The following is a 21,364-nucleotide window of genomic DNA, read 5'->3' on the forward strand; positions in this document are numbered from 1 at the left end:
GACATAATTTCAGTGACAGGATGAAAAATCTAAACAGATTAACCTGAAATGGACTATGCAAATGGAGTCCTTGTAATGCAGTGATGCATGAAAACCGGATCTGAACGCATGCTTTGGAAATCCAGATCTGAAAGCAGATGCATGTGTGATGGCACAAGAATGTTTTTATCTCAATTACTAAAAATGCTGCACTGAGGGAAGAGGAGGGGCATGCTGGCAGACAGCTGCAAACAGATGTGAACAAGCTGCCCTTTCCCACTCACAGGGCTGGCCTGGGTGCCCAGAAGGACTGCCCAACCAGCGAATGAAGAAGCACGGGAACTCAGACTGCTTCAGGGAAAGGAAATTTGCACAAATAAGGATATCCACAAAGCAATGATTCCTTTCTGTCAGCTTCATTGCATTGCTGCTGAGGTGAGAGCATTAAAACTGAAGGGCTAAGAGGACTTATCACCACTGCAAGCAGCTTTTGGAATTATTCTCTAGTTATATCCATTATTTAAACTAATTAATAACTAATGACAATCTCTTTATTGATTGTCATTTTAATTTATTGTTCTTTTATTTGTTTGACTAAACCCCTGATATGAAAGACATTGAAGAAGGCTGACCAAAATGAGATATAGGCAGGCTGCTGTTAGGCTCCTCTGTAACCCAGTTCATTGCTTGGAAGAAAAGGGCACTGTTACCTGGAATACAGTAGTTGGATGATAAACAGCCAGTGACTATGGAGCATTTCTTGAGAGGATCACTGTCAGGCTGACAGCTTCACACATATATGGATTTATGCATGGGAATATAATTATGCTTGTTTTCTCCACTGAGGTGGAGAAAAAGACAAAAATCCTTCAAAATGGTGTTTAGTGGGCTGAATATTCAAATACCTGTGATTTGAAATTTCTTAAATTTTTTACTCTATCTAACAATTCTAGTTAAATATAAGGACCTGTGAAAATAAAGAAAAAGGTCTTGATAAACACCCAAGAATAAAGGAATGGGAACAGGGCAAAGATGGCAATGAGACAGAAGTCTAACTGGAAGGTTACACACATCAGCAGTCCAGCTATGGCCCAATATTTTACCAACTTTAAAAAAGGACAGTTTTCAGCAGGTATTGTGGAAAGAAACCATAAAGTGGCTTTGCTGTTTGTGTGAAACTAAATACAAGGTTGAGGACATATATGGGAAAAGGCAGCCCTGAAATATAAAAATTTATTAATGGATGAGATCATGGCAGATGGAATAGGTGAGATTTTGAAGGGAAATAAAGAAGAATGGATGAGATGGTTGACACAAATGCTAATTTATTATATAAATGCTCCTCATTTGAGACAGATGAAGAAAAGGCCAAACAGGACTTAACAAAACAATTGCTTGTCTTTTTGGTTAATGATTTCAAGTTTCCAAATCTTCATAGCACTTCCAGTTTGCTCTGCATTCAGCCAAGTGCAGAGTGCACATCACTCGCTTGTTATTTCCTCAGCTTATATTTTTCTTCCCACAGGTCTGTGCAAAGCTAATTTGCCTTTTACTTACAGATTCTGAGCAGTTTGTGGGCACTGCATTCACGCTGCCTGCTCTGCTGCAGCAGCAGCTATCACCAAAACACCCCTGACACTGCCTGCAGGACATATTAGCAAGCTGATTTATATCTGCTTGTGACTCCTGCATGGTTTTTTTCAGTTCTGCTGTATACATCCCACATGTGACAGTTTTAACACAATGCTTTCAGCATTGTTTTCTCTGGATCATACCTATATCATGCAGGCAAAGCCTGTGTTTATTCCCACTGATAATTTACGGCTGCTCTCAGCATCGAGCACTCAGTGCACAGAGTCACAGACCTGGGAGCAAATGTGTCACAAACACCCCTTCTCCTGGATTCCCCTCTTGCTCTTCAGCGAAAGGCACTTCTGCTCTGGCAGACAGGGGCATTCATGCTGGTGGGCAGTGACAGATGGGCAGCAGAAGAGCAGTGCCAGCCCCCCCCACTCCTGCTTCCCCACGTGCCCCTCCGGATGCAGGGACCACCGCTCTGCCCAAGGCTCACGAACAGGGGGCCACCTGCTCCTGCACACTGGAGACACGGCCAGCTCACCTCACATGGCCAGGGCTCACCCTTATTGTCCTTACATGGCAATAAGGTCAGGTGGCATCCTGTCACTGTGGGGCTTTCCTGGGCAGGAGGAAGGTGAGGGCTGGCTCCCTCTGGTCAGCATCAGGTTTACATGACGTGAGTGCACATATGCCCTCATTGCTGCTTTGCTTCCTGCTTTTTAACAGCAACCGTTCCCATCAACCTGTCTCTTTAAGAATGTATCAGATTTTTCAAAAAACACTTTTGGAGGCTATCTAGTGGCTTCTGTGAAATACATTAAAAAGAAAAAAATCAATTTCTGGAGGATTCAGGTTTTTGCTGATGGTGCCCACAACATAAATCCAGTGCATGGTTTGGGCAGCACAGGCCACAGTTAAATTTGACCTACAAAATAAAATGTAGCCCAGACTTTACATGAAATAAACAGTCCTATAGCAAAACCAGTTCACATCACATTTGAAAGATGACTTGGAATTGTGCTGCTTGAAGCACTGGTTCCAGTAATTCCAGGGATCACAGAAGCAAGTCTACTTTCTGATTAATTAGAAAAACAGAAGAAAAAAAAATTAAGTGGGAGGGAAAAAAAAAGGCCAAATATGCTGACTGCTATGCTTTGGAAGCTACAATCAGGTGCCTCCAGGGAAAGGCAGAGCTCTCCTAATGATGACCCAGTGAGACCAACATCACCATCCAGAGAATATAAGTTACTGAATGAATAAATAAATATATCCTTAGTGGTTCTCGGAGATAGGCACCCAAATTATTTGATACTAGGCAGAAAAGGAACAGTACCATCACACAGAGCCATGGCAAAGGAGGTGGCAGAGATACTCAAACTCTGCCACGCGTTGCTGTGACTCAGGTGCAAGGCTGCAGTAGCCCGTTAAAGCAGGGTGGCAGTGAGAGAGATGCAGCCTCCCAACAAAGAAGGGTAAAATGCTTCATCACAGCTCTGAAGTCATGACCCTGAAAGCACCATCCATGCTGAGCTTTTAACACAGCCACACTGTTTCCCACACACTTCAAAAACAGAGGGATAGGTAAGTCCCAGTTAGGAACACTGACAGCAGGCCAGCCTGATTACAAAGGCCCTCTCTAGCTGCCACTGTGCTGGGGTGTCTCTCCAAGAGACAGCTGCTAAGGGGCAATTACCAATGATCAGACCATGTAACCAATCTGGTGCACTCAAGGGATGATGGCTCTCAACTCCAGGCCAAGCATACAGATCCTGCCATGAGATGCTTTTTCTGTGTGGTCCCCTCCACAGCTTTGAGGAGGAGGAAAGCAGAGATAAAAGGAAAAACAGAGCACAACATCCATGTCCCTAAATGCTGTGCCTTCATGGGATATTATGGATTCACCCTCCTTCTGTTTATCTGGGATTGTTCCACTTCAGCCCCCAAAATACATCACAGATTTTAATCCTATCAACTTTCTTGACTTACTGGGTTTTTTACATATTTATCATCAGCCACTTTAATAAATCTTTAATAAAGATTTACTGACTAAATACAAGTTTCATGCCCACATTTCTGGGGATGCAATGACGAAAAATATGAACTTCTGCATTTGTTTCTTGGATATACAAGAGAAAATGTTTATATTTTCAATTTCTTTCCCCCCCCCACATTTTCAAACAAAATACGAAAGCAATCCCTAATTGTTATTTCTTTAAATGTTTGCTCAACTATGAATTTACTTGGCCTTTCTTACAGTAAATATCACTTGCTTACATGTGAGAATTACTCATCACTGCTGAGCAGATAATAAAATCAGGGAATACAATGACAGCGGACAGGAATCAGCATATTCCTGCATTTGGTGAGCCACGTCTTCCTGATACAACTACACTCAGAAGAGAAATGTGTGATTTTACCAGGTAAGTATGTGGCCTTGACCTTAGCTCTTCTATTAAGTTAACAGAAAAGAGTGAAATTCTCAGGTCAAGCAGTAGGTTGCAAACCACACAGAAAGTGCTGACAGAGCTATTTTACCTGTGCCTCAATATTTTTCAAGTGACTGATTTTAAAAATAAATTGCTAACAACGCAACTGCAGGAATATCATGTTTGTTTATTCTCACATCAGTGACTGAGAAACTGTAAATAGGTGTGACAGCTGCTGCATCTCCTCTGTTGTCACCACTCTGCTGCTCCTGTGAGACAGGCAGTGAACAGGATGACTACTAGGACTGACAGGAGTATAGTATGATCCTGAGGCAAAGAGTTGCACATGAACTCTATTACTCCTAAACTGATGTCAGGGTTTCTGTCAAAATCAGCATGCAGAAAGATGCTGCTTATTTCTGGGGAAGAGCACACCCTGTTCTGTTTGTTGGCCAAGCTTTACTGAAATGGTCCAGAGTCTGAAAGTTCCAGTTTTCTAAACTTCTGTAAGATCACCTGCCAGATTAGTTTTGAAGGAAATTACACCATAGTTTAAAACAACCAAAGAACAAAACAAAGCAACATAAAAATCAGAGCTTGATAGTCATGAATCCAGTACCAAAAGACAGAGCTGTAAGCTTCAAGCTGTAACTTCATTAACATCCAGAAGAACTCGAGGGATGCTCTGAGCATTATCTGCTGGGCTACCTGACTGCACATGTAGAGCAAGAAGGATTTGCTGCATTGTCTCTGCAACCAATGGCCAGTTTAAGCTTCCACACTAAAGAGCACCAAACTGGGAATAAGTGCTCACTAAGACCCTTTTCTCCTCTGTGGCCTCGTGGGACCCTTCTTCTCTATATCCTTTAATTTCAGGTGAAACTTTACACTCTTCATGAAAAGTTCTGAGGTTTATGAGAATGAAAATCACATTAGAGGTTGAAGTCCCTAGGTTGTAGGTCACTGCTGGATGCAGCAGTTGGACAACAACCCTGAAATACAATGAACAACAGACTCAGCTGTATTGTCTGTCTCTGGTTGCCACCCTATGTGTGCTTGCCCATGCTGGCCCAGCCTATGGTCCCTCACCTCTCTGGTCATGCCATGGCCCTGTGGGACAGAGCAGAGGCACCCCAGATCATCACAGTGTGGGGGTGCAAGGTCCCAGTCATGTCTCACACAAACTTACAGTATATGCCTGATGGCTGCTTATATTGTAGTGCCCCTGAGATCTCTTGAGTAAGTATGGAGATGCACCCACACCCTAAATGTTACATATTTCTGTAAAAATGATATCATGGATGTGGTGGAGTCCAGTTGAATTACTATCATAACCTATGGGCAATACAAAGTATTGAATTTTTTAATAATTAAAAAATCTAACACTAAGAAATTATTGAATCTGTTTGCATTAATGAACTTATATCCTTGGTTAGGCAAGGCTAGAGTGTAAAACTCTATGATGAGTTATACACTAACTGTATGATTAATTTTCTAACAGCAAAGATCAGTTGGCAAAACAAGACCAACTGTCATTACAGAAGAGACTCTCCTATTTAATCTTCTCTAGAACTTAGTTTGAAGATTTTCAGTAACAGTTGACTTTGCCATTTCCAAAGCCAATAGTTACAGAAATAATGAGCTGGCTCCTGGGAGTTGGCCAGCATTCTCTGCACCAGTTCAAATCAGACCATGTTGTGTCCTCAAGGAAGACAGCAGACTTTGGTCAAACCTACCTTCGCTTCCTCTTCCCATTTCCCTTTGCTTGTCAGCATGACCCATGGCACATGCTGGCACCTGAAGGCTTTAAGGCACAGCAAGGGTTTGTTATCATGGCAGCCCAGACTGTGGCTTACATCAGCACATTGTCTTCTGCCTTCTCCATGCCCTCCCTTCTCCAGACATGCACCGTGCAAAGCAGAGGTCAGGAGACAAATGTTTTAGAGGCAGCAATGTTTATTTAGTCATCCAAATACCCATTTTTAAAGTGCTGTTAAGGGTATTCTGTACACTAAAGTGATGAGCAAGATATGTACCATGAAAACCACCCATGCTGAAAACTACAGCTGGCTGGGTAAAGAATGTTACCTGTGAAAGTGTAAAGGACAGTTGTAAGAGAAGTCAGGAGGTGCATGTCTCTTCTCACACTTGATAAGATTACAGGAGAAATGAGTTGCAAAACTACCTTGGAGAACAAGGGAGAGAGCAAGCACAGCAATTCAATTTCTTCTGCTTCTGTTTCATGTCCTTGAGAAATGCCAGAGAACACACCAGGAGAATAGAACATCTGCCACCCTGACAACAAATTTCACTGCCTTGCTCATCTGCACAGTTTCACCGCATGCTCAATCAGACGGCTCAGAGACCAACACAGAATGAACCATTTCACAGCCTGGATCCTATCACAGAATAACCTCTGGCATGCCTTTATGTTAATAACCACATATTTAATGAAGGTGACCTCTAGGTCTGTGAGGGGAAGGATATCATAGCACAGGCAAAGAGAGAAGAGTGTTTGTGAATGAATTTTCAATATCTTTCTCACAAGTGACTGCTGGGCACAGCATCTAGAGGAGAATTCAGAACTTTTCAAATTGAGATTGCTCTAGCTAAAGAAAACCAAAATATAAAACAGAGCAAAGGACATCTCCAAAGGACATTTCCACTCCTGAGATTTAGATTCTAAATCAGGTACCACTCTATTTTTAGTAACCTGCAGCCCACTAAAGACATACTAGCAGGCTTCTGTCTTTAGTAAGTCAACTGGGAAAGTTTTTGCTGTGTTGCTTACAGTTTCAGTGATTGCAGCATTTTAATTTGCTGCTCTGATGCATTTGCATCTCTTGTCCCTGAGCAGGAGAATTGTTTACTTTTTCATCCCCATCTTCCAGAACTAAACTCAGATTTCTGTAGGACTTAGACTGGAGCTGGTGCAACTATAGCATCTGAAATAATTCATAGAAGGTAAAGATGGAGGATATGAGAGCTGAAGAAAGAAGATATTCAAAGAGGAGAGCATACCTGAGTTGGAAAGAAAACATTTTACATAGGCAAACAAGAGGAAAGTTGTGAGGAAACCCCTGAGAAAGATCCATAAAAACTTATGTGGTGCATCAAGGAGGGTAAGGTAGAAAGACAAAAGGAGAAACCCAACACATTTCAAGTGGAGCTCACATTTAAAGAAGAGCTATTATAATACCTCAAAATGCTTTGGCATTTATTGTAAATTAGCAAGACATTTAATTATATACTTCATTTAAGCAGAAGAGAAGTTCAGAGAATTACATATGCTAGGTATACACTTAATTAGGGTTTAGATATTTAAAGGCGATCAGCTGCTCCACGTCTTTGGGTTCAGCTGACATCTCAGAAATCCTTTAAAACTTTAAATTTTAGTATTTTTGTTTCTGCATCAGTCCTATTGTTACTTTTTCTCTCTGAACATACACCTGAAAACATCTACACATCAGTTGAGGAGACACAGCTGTCTTTTTCCCTTCCATGCAGCAACTCTGGTATTGGTCTCTTTTATCAGTCACAGAACCCAGCACACCATCCCACATTTTGCAAATGCTCTTCCAGCTGTTTTAGCTGGGAAAAAAAAAAAAAAACAAAACAAAACAAAACCACAGTGGAAGTTTTGTTTTAGTTGTGCAGGCTCATTTCTAGGGTGTTCCCCTTTTTATAACATTTTGAAAGGCTTACAAACAAAATTACAACAAACAGAACCAGCTGAGGTTAACAGCTTTTAATATTACTATTTTTTAAAACGTTTCCACACTAGAGATAATCACTTTGCAAAACAAAAGGAAATGGCCCTGCATCCAGCAGCTTGCTTCATAGAGGTGCTGAGCTTTTCTGAAGTGACCGTAATAGTAATGATTTCTAATTAGTTGCTGCTTGGCAAGTTTGGGCTCTGGCAGCTACCAGGAGTGTGGAATTCAGCTAAGACTAAAGATTCCGTGTCAGAGTAGGTGTCATTTCAGAAGGCTGGTGCTGTGAGACAGACTGAGAGCACTGTGTGGGTGTGTGAGCCAGCGGGGCAAGGGGTGGGCAGCGAGCACCGCTCACAGCACCAATTCTGGCTGCTGTGCACTCACAGTTGTACTCACAGGGAGAGATTTCCACCCTGTACTGCCTCTGCTCCCTGTAAGCCTGCCAGCACTGCAGAGCACACAGTCAGTAAGTGCTCAGCGCTCCCGGTCTTTGTGCCACAGCTGGCCATGTCTTCTGCTCCTATTCAGTGCCCAGGGTAAGGACAGGCATTCCTCACTGCAGCACCAGAGCCGACAGGACTGCACACCCTGACCATGCAGCACCTTCAAAGAAGATGTCAAGGAGTTCACACACTTCATTCTGACCCTTTTTTGTTCCGAAGTGCTCATAACTTGCATTTGAAATATCAGGATCCTGTTTGCCAAAGGCTTCCATTCTATGGAAATGGAATAATCCTGACATGTTAACCAGCACAAGAAGTAGATCAAGCCACTGATCAAGGCACACAACTATCATCAATTTACAACCAATTTTCAAGGATCTTCCTTTCATATTTCAGCATGTATCTGCTGGGGAAAAAAAGTGTTTATAACAATCACAGAGAGCCATCAGTTTTTCAAAAGACACCTTTAAAAATCATCATCCCCGTGAGCAGAGGATGGGATTAATAGTAATTCTGTATAGGATACTATGCTTATCAAACCAAGATGTCTGCTGAAACAACAGACAGAGGACTAAAACAAACCTCACTAGCTCAGGTAGAAAATGCAATTCATGACCAAAAACACTTTCAAAGAAACTAAAGTCCAGCAGAGAGACATAGCAAACTAACAGAGCTGGTCACTGCTGAATTTACTCGGGTTGCTGTTCTAATTTTCTGCTTTCCACATCACTGCACTCCATTTGAATGGTCTAATCTTTGATCAATGATTTAATTTGATGGTGTATGGTCACCAAAGGATCACAGTGCTTTACTTAATCCTGTACAACCCTTTGAATCATTTGGAGATTTTTGCTTTTGTCTGTTATGGGAATGAGGTTAGGAAGATGGTGAAACTAGCTTCCTAATGACCAGCATCCATTACATTTTCAACAAAATTTAAACCAGGATCTCCACCCTTGTGTTTGCAGCTCATCAATGAATTAAGAAATTAATCCAAAATTACCAAAACCAAGATAACACCACCGCCACCCCAATTTATAACCAGTTAAGATTTCCCAGCCTATGGATTCTGAGGACCCAGTTGGGCTATTCAGCTGCTACCCAGAAACTCCCATTCTCATCGGGTCTGCCAAGAGAATCATTGCTCAGTGTAGGACAGCGTTGGGCTCTTACTGTTCAAGAAAAAGCAGGCAGCTCAAAAAGCAAGATGTTTGGCATGAATGTAGAGCTGTTTCAATCTTCATTCCTCTTATCTGCCATCTCTAGCTATTCTTTGTGTACAACAGGACCCCAGCTACTGCTGCAATCAACTGTGTTGTGAAATGCTTTATGTCTGTAAAACATGTGAATGTCTATTTGCTATTATATTACAACCCTCCTTTCCACACTCAACAAGGATGGAAATATGTGACATCTGCTCTGTTTGTGAAGTTTTCAGCATGCAACTGCTGGAAACCATGTAAATTATTTCAAAAATATTAAATGTGTCACAGAATTAGTCTCAGAGTTAATGGGCACATGAAACACAAATAAATTATTTCCAGTTTCTTCTAACCCTTGTTGTGCAAAGGTGCACAAACATATGTGCCACATGAGCCGCATCCTCCTTTCCCTTCCCCACCACCCACCTCCTACCACATCCTCCTCTTCCAACATGTAAGAGCTCCTATGAGAAATTCATAATGTTATTAATTGATGAAAGCACAGTCACCCCGAAAACACTTAGTCTCAGGCTTCCCTGAATTAATAACATGACCAAGAGAAGGTTTCCTCTTGCTCTCCTAGGATATTTTTCTATGAATTGCAAAGCATTCTCTCTCCATCGGTGCCAGGCCTTAAGATAGCTCATTTTAAGCAAGTGGACAGTCCTGCTGATGTTACTGGAACAATATACACGTGTTCCAAGTGCAGTAAATGTTTAAGTGTTTTGCTGGATTGAAATCACTGCTTTTAACATCTTCTGACAGCAATTACATGTACAATCCTGGAACAACAGCCTCCTCCAAAGTGCAGTATCAACACTTTATAAAAACAGTGCGCCCAAATCTCCAATGAATTTTCAAAAGCTCTGCTGGAACAGAAATTTCTACTATACAAGACTTGGAAATGTAGTCTGCAGTGTTACTGCAGTGATAAGAAAAGTGAAGGGATTCCTCTTGTTCCCCACTCTAATAAAAATCTAATGCAATTGTGCCAAGCAGCCAGCAGAAAGAAAATTGTAATCACCTCAACTGTTGGCAACATCCTGGATGAGGGCACTGATTTCTGCACACAAAACAGGATTTTGGCAACATCTGGATTATACAGCTGGTTCTTCTGGCTGTGCTATACCACAGCTAGATATCGGGACTTAAGATTGAACCAAAGCATCTGAGAACTCCTTAGTTAAACTCATATCTGCTGCTTTGATTCTATTTATTATAAGTCAAGACATTCTGGAGGAATCAAAGAATGCCAGAGAAAATGACTTTAACCTTTGGAAGAAAGCGGAGCTGGTAGAGTAATGGTCAGTGCCCTATGCAGGTAAGTGAGCACGTAACTGGTTATACAAAAGAATGACTACAAATTCATAGCTAACATTATTAATGTTTAATGATATAGATCAAAGAGGTCTTGTCTGAGATTATAATCAGAGCAGCTTTTGACAAGAAGTTGTTCATGCATCTTTTAATCCCAACACTCCATTGGTTTGGCAAAGAGCTTGCTTTTTGGTGATCCCACTTTTTAAAGAAAAAAAAAAAAAAAACAGTCCTAAGTGTACACCAGTAATGTCAAAGCTTCCAAATGGCCACCATTTAGCACTGTCAGCCTCCCCAAGTGCAAGCATGACTGAAAGGTCTGTCTGTCTTTCTCTGGAGCTTTCTTGGCAGCAGAGATGGACACACAGACACACGCAGCTCACGTTGAGCAAGCAGCCTGGATTCTGTTTTGAGCTGGTGGGAATAACCAACCCAAATCACAAATCTAAACTCTCTTTTTTTTTAATACCCTCAGATTACCTTGCTGTAAGAAAGAGCACAAAGCTAATAAAGGCTTTGAATCCCTCTCCACCCCTGAGATGGAGAAGGGATAAAGAAATAGTGGGAAAACAAATGCAGTATTGTCTTGCACTCTGGTTCCTCTGTGCAGATACAGCACAGTATAGCAGATCCTAATTGTGCATCCTCTAACATCCAGAAATCTCATTAGAAAGTAATTAAAGGATACTGGACCTATGTCTGGGATTTCTGGAAATGCAGCAGCTCTGTTCAGGTGGCTGGGTGTCCAAGAATGCCAAGCACACCCTCTGTGCACGTAACAGATTTGCAGCATGCACATGGGCTGTCCATGTCAGTTGTAAAATATGAGTATAAAGCTGGTGAAGGGTCTGGAGCATAAGTCTGATAAGGAGTAACTGAGGGAACTGGGGATGTCCAGCCTGGAAAAAAAGGAGGCTCAGGGGGAACTTCATTGCTCTCTATATCCACCTGGAAGAAGATTGTAGCCAGGCGGAGGTTGGTCTCTTCCTCCAAGGAACAAGTGACAGGGCAAATTTAAAGCAGCCTCAGGTTGCGCCAGGGGAAGCTTAGATTGGATATTAGGGAACATTTCTTCATGCATAGGGTTGCTACGTGTTGGAACAGGCTACCCAGGGAAGTGGTTGAGTCACCACCCCTGTAGGTAGTTAATAAATGTATAGATGTAGCAGTTAAGGACATGGTTTAGTGGTGGACTTGGCAGTGCTACATTAATGGCTGAAATAGATCTTAAAAGTGTTTTCCAATCTTTAAGTGACATAATGACAATGATGTTATGATTCCATAAGTCAAAATGAAAGGGTATTTTAAATCAAAATTTGCAGAATCTGCTATTATAATATTTTCTCATAAATAACTTGCATGACATTATTGACCCTAAATGAACTCAATTCATCCTGTGTAATCCAGTGCTCTTCAGAAGTTATATAGCTCTTAATAATGTATGTTTCATGTGGAAGCATGGATTGTTATTCTGACATGGTAATAGGGAATTATATGGTTTCTTCAAGAAACAACAATGACCACCTCCCTATGGGGAAGGTGACCTGAATTACTGCCAATGCAATGAAAGGCTTCAAGTGACTTGAATGATCACTGACCAGACGTGAATTCCTAGAAGAGTAATAGAGAACACAAAAGCAATGAAATTATCTTTATTTTATAATGGTTTTGCTTTCTGTACCAAACTTGCTCATTTGTTTCTCTAGCTCCTGAAGCATGGTATCACTTTTCACGTTTAAAACAAACCCCTATTACTCCAATTGAAATGAAAGATTATGAAAATACAACTTATAATTATTAAACTATACACAAAGAATTCAACTTCTTGTACTTCAAATCCTCAGAACCTGTTCACAAAGAGGTTTTGAACATGGAGAATCATCAACTATATATGACTTACTCAAAAAAAAAATCCACAGAAATAGCCATACTCCCAAGGCTCTTGCTACCTTTTTCCTGTTCTAAACGTAAAAGAAGAAAAGACCATTTATCTGACAATTAAAATTTTATTTTTACTGTAGGGAGACATACCCAACCATATAAACGCTGCAAATTAAGGAAATCCAGTCTTCATTTTTAATATGAAACAGAAAATACAGGAAGCACTTCAGGAAAATTAAATTGCAAACATAAATCTTGAAAAACGTATCAGTAACATCATGACTGCAGGTGCTGCCCAGCTCATATCAATTTGGATCATATTGAAGACCATTACATCATTTTTATTCTCTGTCTTCCCATTTTTTCCCCCACTAAAAGCTTCTATTTTTTTCAGGTTGAAGACATTTCAACCCTGCTCCCATTAACATTTTTTCATCAGCTGGCTGTTAAATCAATATTAATTTTAGTCTGTAAGAAGCAGGGAGGGGGCAGCTCACCCCTGGGCATCTGACAGCAACCCCCTAACCCCTGATAAAAGCATCGAGTGATCTTAGCCTGGATGCAGCACTCAGCACCTCCCAAAACCAGGCTTTTATGCTGCAAGCAAAAGTCTCTACCTAAGAGAAGTGGCTATTTCTGAGGTTACCTAGACTACAGGAGCGCTCTCAAATCACTGAACAACACGCAGAAATGAGGCAGTCATACAGCTTAGCAGTGGCTGAACATCTTTGGCACAGCATCTTGAGACGTACAGCATTACTTTAACTAAAATATGGATTTAAAATGGAAACCCAATGACTAGCTGCTAATAGGCTTTGACTAGGTGTGAGTCCTGCTCATTTAGCACAAGGGACCTTAAACCAAAGCCAATTAGAGCACCAGCAGAACAGAGGACACCAAAGCCTGCTCAGTCAACTACTGACTGGAGATGAACACACTGATGCAAAAAGGCTCATTTTAACAACAGACTTAATAGTTACAGTCAAAAGCTGTTCTTCATGGCACGCTAATAAATACAATACAGATGAGGTGTTCAGGTGGTTGCTCAAGCTGCACTTTGGAGGAGGCCAGTTTTTAACTGTTCATAATACACTGCAGAATCCTGAGGCTGCAAGTGGTGACCAAACTTATACACACTCTGCTTCTGTGTTTACATCATAGGGGCTCTAACATACAGGTCATTTATGTTGTCTCACAAGACATCTAGCAAAGCCAACTTGGGTCCACAGTGAGCAGTGCAAAGGTGTGATAACACACAAAAACAATTTATAGAAACATTAAGTAGTCTACAGTATCCTGTAAAAATAAATTAACTTGACAGGTAACCATTGCTTGTATGTCATCAAGCATATCAGTTTAGGTATTACCTATTTTTCTACAAAATATTAATGTGTCTGGTATTCATCAGCTAAAATGTAATACCTGCTGCAGGTGGATGATAATGAGAGTGATAGCAGAGTATCTTTAAAAGTGATTATGTGCAGGAAGCACAAGCCAATAATTCTATTGTGTTCTTACTTATTTGTTTTTGAAGATATCTCACTGGACCATACCACCAGAGATGCTACAGAAATGATTCAAACAAAAAAATCAAAAAGATTGAAGAAAAGCAATACCTAAATTAAAGGAGTGTCACACTGGGGGTTAAATGTCACTATGGTGACAGGAATGTAAAAGGCTGACAGTTCAGAAAGGTACAAGAGGCCTGTGATGAGGAGTAACAGTGGTAAGTGCAGCCTCCACTGTACACAGTGATCTAAGAACTGGATTCATTTCCTTCAGCAGAAAAAGAGCCCAGGAAATCCTCTCCTACAGCTCATCAAAGTTTAGTTACAAATATACCCCCTGAAGGAATTCCCCAGATGCCCTGTGCTGTGCAGAACCAACGAGCCCTGTGCCCCCACTGGGAGAGATGTGACAGCCCTAACTGCTTCCCACCATCTTCACCACTCGAAGGGCTTTGTGGCACACAGCTCCAAGGAATTCCAGCCTTTCTTCCTGAGGTGTGTTGCCTTGCCCTCACCTCACACTGAAACAAAAACTAACAATTGACATTTCTTGTGATAAAGGAAAACAACAAACTAACCCCAAAGGATCAGGGAGAAAAGCACATTTCACTGTAAACTGTTGCATTAATAACCTTAGTAAGTGTAAGACATATTTGTACTGGGAACTATTGAGAGAAGCAAAGCAACAGTGCTTTGTGACTCTTCAAACACACAGAATTAGTGTAGAAGTTATGTGGAATATGGGACAGCAAGAATAAGGGAGAGTATAAAAAGAGAATGGGCAGCACTAGTCCCAGCTTTGGCACACTCCACTCTGACTATGGGTAAAACCTGCTGCTGTGCTGCACCTCTGCTTCTGTGCTATGGGAGCATTCCCCTTCAGCTCAGTGCTTAGGGAACAAAAGATGGACACAGGGAGCTCACTGAATGTGCTGAGAAGGACCATAGGAAATGATCTGACACCTGCAAAATTTCTTTTCAATACTCCAGTTACCAGGAAGATCTCATATCAATAGAAATTATGCTTTCCTCCGCACTGTGGTTCTCCTTATAAAAAATTATTAGAAATACGTCCAAAGGGAAGAGATGCTTGGACAGCCAACTGCTACCTTCAGAAAGGCAGAGCCTGACACCACCTCAGAAGGGGACTTTAGAAAGGGAACAAGACAAAACAGCCATTGTATTAATGAAACAGAACGACAGCTCAAGGATTGGATTTGGCTTCCAACAAACACCTCCAGCAGAAATCAGCACTCAGGCAGCAACAGTGCAGAAAGGCTTTCCTGGCCCCTACTCCACTCCAAATGGTGGGTGATTTTTTTTTTTTTTTGCAAAATCATAAACTTGGATCCAAATTATTATTGAAAAAAGCCAATTATACTTAGCTACCCACATGAATAGAAGAATATATCCTGGAAAAGGTAATGGATGGTCAGTGAGTGTGGTTTTTTTCTCAAGCACAATACTATCTGTCTGTTAAAAACCCAATTCACCTGGATTCACCATGATGATTTTTGGCTTTGGGTGGCTTATAGCCAGTACATACTTCTCAGTATATTAAGCATGAGTACATTGAACACCAACACCCACAATCATGCCTCGAGCTGGAATGAGAACTAAGCTGCAATTTAAAAAATTTGTTCATGCGAACAGAGGAGTATTTCTGTACACATCAAGCTGGATTCTGTATGCGTAGACAACAACTTAAAAAAACCCAAAACCACAGATGCACATACAACCGCAGTACGGAATGGGGATAAAGAACCGAAAAATCGCATCTCCGTTTTTCATTTGCAGCCGGTCTCGGAGGATGGAGAGACGATTCCTCGCCTTGCCCAGCCCGAGGCCGCTGGCAGCGCCCCGGAGGCAGGCGGGGGAGCGGCAGCGCCGCGCTGGGCCCGCCGCCGGGCGCTAACAGGTGCTGCGCCCCGAGCTGCGCCGCCAACTTCTCCTTAGCAGCGCTAAGCCGCCTCATTTTTTCCCTTTTTTTCCTCCTCCTCGCCCTTTCCCCAAGGCGCGGGGCCGCTCAGGTTTACACCCGCGCGGACGCAACTTTGGAGTAAAGGACCGGAGCGGAAAGCAGAGGAGTGGATGCGCGCCCCGCCGCCCCCGCCCGGGCTCCCGTCCCGTCCCGTCCCGTCCCACCGTCGCGCACCACCTGCGCGGCCATGAAGGAGAGGTCCATGGTGCTGCCGCTGGAGCTGCTGGCGGAGCTGGCGGAGGTGCTGAGGCTGCCGCTGCCGCTGCTGCTGCTGCCGGGGGCGGGCGGGGCGCGGGGGCGCGGCGCGGGCACCGCCTCCCCCAGCAGCGGCGGGCGCGGCCGCGGCAGCGGAGCCGACACCGGTACCAGTTCCAGCTCCGGCGGCTCCCGGCACGGCCCGGCTCGGCCCGGCCCGGCGCGGCTGGCGGGCGGCTCGGCAGGGGGCGGGGGCGGCGGCGAGCCGGCCCCCGCGCTGGGCTGGGCTCGGTCCGCCCCCGCGGCGGGGGCAGGCCGGGGCGGCTCCGCTCCGCCCGCCCGGCGGCACCTGTGGGGCGGCCCCGGCCCGGCACCGCTCCCGCTCCCGGCACCGCTCCCGCTCCCGCTCCCGGCCGGCAGCGCCGGCGGCGGCCACGGCGGCCCGGGACCCCGGCGACGGGGCCAGCCCGGGCCGGCAGCCGCCCCTCGGCCCCCGGGGGCCGTTCGCGGCTGGGTGCGCGGCTGGGTGCGCGGGCACGGCCGGGCGGCCGGGGCACCGCGGGACCCCCGGGCTGAGTCCCGCCGCTCGGAGCCGATGACGGGCGAGTGCTGGGGAGCGAAGCGATGAGTGATTAAAGCAGCGCCGGGCAGGTGCGGCTGGGCTCGGCTCTCGCGGCGTGTGCAGGTCCTCTGCATCACACGCGCCTCTGGAGATGCACACCTGGCGGCCACGCTGCTAATCCATCCAGCTAATCCTGCCCAGTTTGCCGATCCATCCGCCTGGTTTTAAAATACTCGGCTTTCTGTCTCACCACGGCTGAAAAGAACTCCCGACGGCTCTATTTTCCAGCTTTTCATGACTGAGCTGTTGGATCTTTATTTTCAGCTTCTCTCCTCCTTGTTCCCAGAACTTATTGTTCAACAATACACAATAAACATATTTTGTCCCTTTTCTTATGCTTTTCCCTGCTCCTCACTGACGCTGTTAACACCTTTAGGATGAAAAATTCAGTGTATTCCTTCACTGTTTTTTCCTGAAAAACCTTTGACACCAACACAAAACGTAGGGTAATAAAAATGTGCATCCTAATGCATTAAAAGCTTTTTTGTGTGTGTGTGTTTTTTTTTTTTTTACTCTTTGACATGTACATGTTAGTTTCATCTCCTAGGCTGAAGTCTTTGACCATGTGTTTACTACTTCAGCATGTTGCCAAGGTCTGAACCAGGGCCAATGAGAATATGAGTGTGTGCCACCATCAGAAGTACAAGGAAAATCAGCTTTGCACTGGGATTTTAAAGTCTGGAGGAAAAAATAGACCATGCTTCACCATGTGTGCTGTGAGCTATTTTGCCTATTGTTGCAGTACTGCAGCAGGAGGTGATGGAAAGAAAATCAGATGTTTTAAATCAGTCCTTTACTTCAGTGACTATTAATGTGTCTGCCAAAAATGCTTTTATGTCAAGAGGCCCATTAAGTAAACAAGTAAAATCCCAAAGAGGCAATGTAATTTTAAGATTTTTTAAATTCAATTGCGTAAATAATGGAATTATCTCTTTGTAGAGTCTCTCCAAAGTTTTGAAAGGACATTGATGTATGTATCAGAAGCCATAAATTAACTTCAAAACAGTGTTAATCTTTCATCATCCAGATAAATTTTAAATATGTTGGGTAAACATCTCCTCATAGCTAATGTGGCCTGGTCAGTCATAGCATCTGCAGCAACAGAGAATAATAAAATAGTTCATGAGAATAAAAACATAGTTAAAGTTTCAAAATCACAGTGACTTCTGCACTCATTTAATTCTATAGAGGATGAGAATTGTAGAACAGCAAAGCTGGAAAGAATCTCAGGAAATAATCTACTCCATGCATCTGCTTAAAATGCAACCAGTGACCCTCCCAACAGGGTGTTTCTCTTTACCCAATCTCTTCTTTAAAGTATCTAATGAGGAATGTTCAATTCCCTACCAGGCAGTGCACAAATTTATTGCACTGACCACTCTCTAAGATTGCGCCAAACAGGGACACGAAGAAGAAATTATTTTCTTTGGAACAAGAACTTGCCTTCTGAGAACTGCTCTTTTTCTTTTTCTTTTACCAGTCTTATGGTATTTTGGCCTTTCCCCGAAAGTGCTCAAGGAGGATTTCTAACGGTACCAAGATTCACCAGTCAATATTTTACTATGATGTTCAACAAGTTTAAGAAATTAACACTAATTCATATTTCTTAAGCCTGACAAAGGAAAAAAAAAAAATCACTGTTCAGTTTTCACTTTTGATTTTCCTCTGGTTTACTGCCATGTTTGTGAAACAGCATGGTTTGTACTGTTTAAGATGCAAATAATTTCTGAGGAACACCAAATTATTTGTGTTTGTAGAACCATAAACCATTAAGGTTCAAAAGACCTCTAAGATCATTAAATCCAACAGTTAACCTTACATTGCCCTGTTCACCATTAAATCATGTCTCCAGGTGCCACATCGTTTCCTTTTGATTTCAGGGATGGTAATTTCACCAATTCCCTGGGAAGACTGTTCCACCGACTGACTACCCTTTCAGTGAAAAAAAATTTCCCAATATGCAATCAAAACCTCCCCTACTGCAACTTGAAGTCATTTCCTCTTGTCCTGTTACTTGGGAGAGGAGACTGACCCTCAGTCCATTAAAACCTCCTTTCAGGCAGTTGTAGAGTACAATAAGGTCCTCCCTGAGCCTCCTTTTCTCCAGGACAAACAAGCCCAGGTCCTTCAGCTGCTCCTCATTAGGAACTCCAGAACCTTCTCCAGCTCTGTTGCCTTCTCCAGATTCACTCCACTGAACACAGGATTCGAGGTGTGGCCTCACCAGGGCTGAGTACAGGGGGACAATCCCTGCCCTGGTCCTGCTGGCTACACTCTTGCTGACACAGGCCAGGATGCCATTGGCCTTCTTGGCCGCCTGGGCACACCTGGCTCATGTTCAGCTGCTGTGGACCAACACCTTCAGGTCCTTTTCCACTGTGCAGTTTCCCAGACACTGCTCCCATCCTGCAGCCTAGCAGGAGGTTGTTTATGACCCAAGGGCAGGACCCAGCACTTGGTCTTACTGAACCTCATACAATTGGCCTCAGGCAATCAATCCAGCCTGCCCAGACCCATCTGAAAAATCTTCCACCCTCTGATAGATCCCACCCAGCTTGGTGTTATCTGCAAACTGACTGAGGGTGCCATCAATCCCTTATCAATAAAGGCCAACAGGACTGGCCCCAGCACTGAGCCTGGGGAACATCACTGGTGACCAGCCACCAGCTGGATGTAACTCCATTTGCCACCACTCTTCAAGCTCTTAACTGTGATACTACACAATATAAAGCTTTGTTTCTTCATCTTCCCCCAAAATATATTTTTGGGGGATATAAATTTGTGGATATAAATTTTTTTGATATAAACTTTGAATATAAATTGCTTTGTTGTAGCTCTGTAAGTTCTTCTGTAAAACAAATATTTTGGATGTGCTTCTGTCTTTCAGAGCTTGAATGAGATCTGCCAGTCATCCTGCCCATCTTGTGTCCAGTTTTATCATCAAAATATCTAGCCCACTTAAAAAGATTATGTCACAATTTACTATTTCTGTGGACAAACACTGTAGCACCCAGCTAAAAATGCAGACATGATTGTATAACATTATTCTTAAAAACAAGCAAAGATGCTCTTGAATTAGCTTTAAAGCTGTTTGCTATAAAGACCACATTTTTCAGTACAGTGGAACACAACTCAATTAGAGAATAGTTTGGTTTGTCAGTTTTCCTGGGGCATAGTAGGAAATCCTTTCTTGCACTGCATGTGCACATAAGCTCTGCCTTTGCTTCACAAAACAGACCTAACAAAACATGACAATTGAGTCTTGCTGCCAAAAAGGATTTTAAATGTGTTTGTATCTGTACAGCCCCACTTACCATATGTTGTATTTAGATACCCTAGGCAATGCAGTACCAATTTTTAGCTTTGCATCCCGATATCACATTTAAATCTTTCATCTATGTAAAGGGAGACTAAGTTCCCATTTTAAGGAGAAAACGTAATATTGGTTTCTTGCTGCATTTTGATATACTTTTATGCTATTTCCTCTGAGTCCCATTTTAAACCTACTGTTGCCTCATTGCAGCAGGTTGCAATCACACAAGGCAATTAATTCCCTTAATGAAGAATCAGCCACAGTGACATGTGCTAGCCATTCTTAAGACAGAATTCATTCTCTCTGACAGACTCTTGCTGCTCAGCATATCACAAAGGAGGCAAAGGATGCTGAATTTTGCACATGAAGTCTGGGTGGACTGAATCACCAAAAGAGAATTCACTCAGTCTTCCTTCCTTCCTTCCTTCCTTCCTTCCTTCCTTCCTTCCTTCCTTCCTTCCTTCCTTCCTTCCTTCCTTCCTTCCTTCCTTCCTTCCTTCCTTCCTTCCTTCCTTCCTTCCTTCCTTCCTTCCTTCCTTCCTTCCTTCCTTCCTTCCTTCCTTCCTTCCTTCCTTCCTTCCTTCCTTCCTTCCTTCCTTCCTTCCTTCCTTCCTTCCTTCCTTCCTTCCTTCCTTCCTTCCTTCCTTCCTTCCTTCCTTCCTTCCTTCCTTCCTTCCTTCCTTCCTTCCTTCCTTCCTTCCTTCCTTCCTTCCTTCCTTCCTTCCTTCCTTCCTTCCTTCCTTCCTTCCTTCCTTCCTTCCTTCCTTCCTTCCTTCCTTCCTTCCTTCCTTCCTTCCTTCCTTCCTTCCTTCCTTCCTTCCTTCCTTCCTTCCTTCCTTCCTTCCTTCCTTCCTTCCTTCCTTCCTTCCTTCCTTCCTTCCTTCCTTCCTTCCTTCCTTCCTTCCTTCCTTCCTTCCTTCCTTCCTTCCTTCCTTCCTTCCTTCCTTCCTTCCTTCCTTCCTTCCTTCCTTCCTTCCTTCCTTCCTTCCTTCCTTCCTTCCTTCCTTCCTTCCTTCCTTCCTTCCTTCCTTCCTTCCTTCCTTCCTTCCTTCCTTCCTTCCTTCCTTCCTTCCTTCCTTCCTTCCTTCCTTCCTTCCTTCCTTCCTTCCTTCCTTCCTTCCTTCCTTCCTTCCTCAGTGAGCATAGCCACAGCTTTTCTTCCACAAAGGTGAGCAAGTACAATTCCTCTTTAGAATATATCAG

The 21,364-nt window shown here is 43.3% G+C and overlaps 1 protein-coding gene across 2 annotated transcripts in view; it reads right to left on the minus strand.

Moving 5' to 3' along the window:
* The window catches only part of C6H14orf132 (chromosome 6 C14orf132 homolog), a 35,451-nt gene extending 19,147 nt beyond the window's left edge, over positions 1 to 16,304 (minus strand). The window contains exon 1 of one of the 2 annotated variants that reach the window (XM_053946274.1): positions 16,209 to 16,304. In XM_053946274.1, the coding sequence (XP_053802249.1) occupies positions 16,209 to 16,235 (27 nt within the window). In that variant the 5' untranslated portion in view covers positions 16,236 to 16,304. Of the gene's footprint in view, positions 1 to 16,205 lie in introns of both variants that reach the window. The other variant, XM_053946273.1, reaches the window with a different exon arrangement.
* Positions 16,305 to 21,364: the final 5,060 nt, after the last annotated feature.

This window comes from Vidua chalybeata, chromosome 6 (assembly GCF_026979565.1).
Source record: "Vidua chalybeata isolate OUT-0048 chromosome 6, bVidCha1 merged haplotype, whole genome shotgun sequence".
Classification (NCBI taxonomy): Eukaryota; Metazoa; Chordata; class Aves; order Passeriformes; family Viduidae; genus Vidua; species Vidua chalybeata.